Source organism: Arachis ipaensis, chromosome B06 (assembly GCF_000816755.2).
Source record: "Arachis ipaensis cultivar K30076 chromosome B06, Araip1.1, whole genome shotgun sequence".
Classification (NCBI taxonomy): domain Eukaryota; kingdom Viridiplantae; phylum Streptophyta; class Magnoliopsida; order Fabales; family Fabaceae; genus Arachis; species Arachis ipaensis.
In genome coordinates, this window is record NC_029790.2 from 1,186,433 (window position 1) to 1,189,818 (window position 3,386).

At 33.0% G+C, this 3,386-nt stretch overlaps 1 protein-coding gene across 1 annotated transcript in view; it reads right to left on the reverse strand.

Annotated features, from left to right (window-relative positions):
- Window positions 1-2,014, reverse strand: part of LOC107645260 — a gene marked incomplete in the record, with an annotated part of 3,034 nt that extends 1,020 nt beyond the window's left edge. Inside the window, 4 exon segments of the mRNA XM_016349250.2 lie at window positions 23-121; window positions 213-302; window positions 558-672; window positions 1,828-2,014. Coding sequence (XP_016204736.1) covers window positions 23-121; window positions 213-302; window positions 558-672; window positions 1,828-1,895 — 372 coding nt within the window.

Consider the following 3,386-nt stretch of genomic DNA (forward strand, 5'->3'; position numbering starts at 1 on the left):
CACACAAATCCAGTGCTCTGACCTGAGTGAATTTGACAAAAAGTTGAGTGAATTCTTTGTCCTCGCTTTCATAATTGTAGAAATCATACTGAATAGGAGTAGCAATCAACTGGTGCAGGAGCTGCAAAAAGAAAAGAGCCCTGGATTATAAAACTAAGAACATAAGATAAAAGCCAGTTTCAAATTTCATGGAGAAAAGTCAAATTACAGACCAGAAGGAAAGCTCCAAAAGAGCTACCAAATATGAAGAGAAGCCCTCCAAGGCCCTTGAGAGCAATAGCCCCAGCAACCACAAATTTCACCTGTCCAAGAAATCAATTATATAAATAAACGTTTTAACAGAACAAAACATAATGTATTGATGAGTGCAGAAAGGAGCACTTGAACAGATGCAGGTAAATTTTGGAAAAAGGATAAGCTAAATAAATAATAATCACAATAATGAGAGAAAATTCAATTAGTTTCCACTCTAATGTTTCACAACTTCTGCACAACCTGCCCCTGCCTCCAACATTTCAATTTTCACAAGACAAATGGAGAGAGAGAGAGAGACTAACATCAATTTCTGGAAGTTGAATACCAACTTGAGACTGCACCCGATATATAAAGGTATCAATCTTTGGTCTGAGTGCTTTTGCTGCAGGTCCCCCATCAACTCCATATTCATTAAATCTGTATGAGTTTGGTACAGAGTAAATTGTAAACAAATAATGCCAAAAAAAAATGATTGCTCCCGGATTTAAAATGCCCAAGGGAAAGAAACCTTTAATTTTAGCTTCCAGTTTCTGATTTAATGTGTAAAGTGAAAACTAGAATGTGATAAAGCTATCTAATGTACGCTGCCAAACTTTGTAAGGTGAACTCGGAAAAGTACAAAACTCAGTCCCATGGTTCCAACTTCCACGTCAATCAGAAGGCTACAATGAGACCTCTAGAAACTGAAATCGGAAATTCATTTATTTGTCTCCTCCAATCTACTACACATCAATCCCAAAAATAACCATACTATTGAACTCTACATAAACAAGTAAGGGCTGAGAATTATATTAAAATTTTACGCCATCACTGAAAATTCAGGGGGTGATTATTCGGGAATGAATTTCATATTAAAAGTTAAGCTCCATAAACAAAATAAGTTCATCATTTTTCACCTGAATTCCCCAGCTTTACAAATTACAATAACACATAAATAACCAGAAGAACACCAGCAGCAGCAAATTGATTACATCCTTTAATATCACAAACTACTAAACATTTAACAAGCTTACTTGTCAATTAATACACTACACGTGCAAACAATAATCCAGTAAGAATACTAAAAAAATGGATTAGATTGACAGGAGCCTTCATGTTAATGATTTAATGCCACACATTTAAAACACTGTAAAATCTCAAAGTTCATTCATTAAAATTTTGCAATTACTTAACCAGCCAAAGATAGAAGATCCAGCTACTACAATTGTAGGAAACGAATGCATCCATACAAATCCGGACACAGCAAACGCCTTAACTCGAAAAACCGATAAATTGCTCGATCCTAAGTTATTTAAAATCCACATTTTTTTAGAAAGAAAGGAACTATTTGAGGCCTCAAAACGGCAGAAAAATCAGATCTGGCAATCGTTTAGCTCAACAAGTAGTTCAAACCTCGGATACAACAGATCCATGAAGAGCAAGTATGACAACAGCCAAATCAGTACGAAAAGAAATAATAAATAACCAGAATCCGAAAAATTGCAGCAATCACCTAAAAATGAGCGAAAACTGATGGGAAAGAAAATATGAGAAACATGCAAATCAAAGAAAGAGAGGAAGAGAAGTACTAACTGTTGATAAGCAGAGAGTATGAAGACGGAGGCGAAGAGTACTCTGCCAAGAAAAGAGGCGAAGGCCATTTGAAATGCAGAGAGAGAATATAGGGTTCTCGGAGTGTGAAGAAGAAACTGCAGTGATTTCTTTTTCTTTTCCCGGTCAGAGGCTCAGAGCGAGAAAGAGAGAGAGAGAAGCGAGAATTGAAAACAAAAGGGTGAAGAAGGGTATTTTAGTCTTCTTAGCTCACTAAAGAGGGGTAAAATTGTCACGTGATGCAGTCATTCAGCGTTTAGGCGGCGATGGGCTTCATTGATGAATCGAGAGACCTGGCCCACTGGCCCAGTGGGCTGCATTCATGTTTTTTACCACATAATCGACGGCTAGCTGAAAATTTCGATGCCCTGACACTTTTTTATTTTTTTTCAAGAAGAAATCAACACTATAAATAATCCCTTAAATTTTAAGTGTCAATGCCTCAATGGAATTGGTTTCTAAGACTTTGTTTGAATGTAAAATGGAAAATAGATAGAAAAAAAAAAGGTGGAAAAAAATTGAGAGAAAAAAAATAGAAAAAAAAAGTTAATTTTTGTTGTGTTGTTTGGATGAAAAGAAAATGAAAGAAAAAAAAGTAGAAAGAAAATTTTCTTTGTTTGGATGGAAGGAAAAATAAGAAAAGAGAAAATCATACCTAAATAAAATTACATTAATATCCTTATTTATATTACATACAAATTATAATATATTAATATAACACAAAGCATAAATTTGTAATATTATGCTTACTTACAAATTTTCTTCAGTTTTCTTCGCATAGATGAAGTGAAAAATTAAAACATGAGTCCCACGTCAATTTTTTTTTCTTTTCATCCAATTTTTTTTCACATCCAATCAAAGAAAAACTAAATTTTGCATTCATTTTTATTCTTTCTATTTTCTTTCCTTTAATTTTCTTTTGTTCTAAATACAGTGTAAATTTTTACCAATTCTACTCAGCTAAACCAACTAAGGAATGCAACTAACTGTGGTCAATTAGTAATTTTTTTTTGTAGAGAACATAAATTTAAATCATCATGAGAAACATCTAAAATCTAAAAGAATATTTAACACAAAATAATAACAAACATCCAAAATTATTATAAAATTATTTTAAAATTTTCTAATAAAAAAAATATCCAAAACTTTCAGATCTAAAATTCTATGTTTCCTTTCCTACTGAGAGCATCATCCCTCCTGTTGAAAGAAGTTTTTGTTTGCGTTTTTCTAAAGGAAAAACACATCATTTTTTTTTGGGTCTTAATTGGGGGATTTTGATCCCTTTTGTTTTTGAATCGAAGAGGGTATAAAGCCCAAAATCTGGAAATCCAAAACTTAGGTGCATTAATTCTTATATTTATACCCGTATCTGACAAAAAACAAAAAAACAAAACTTAGGTCCGGTTGAAAAATCAGACACGATCCAAAAACACTTATAGTATAGGTGCATTAATTCATATATTTATACCTGTATCATGATCCTAATTTCCAAAGGCTAAGGTATTAGTTATTAAACAACTCACACAATGTAATTGAGGCCT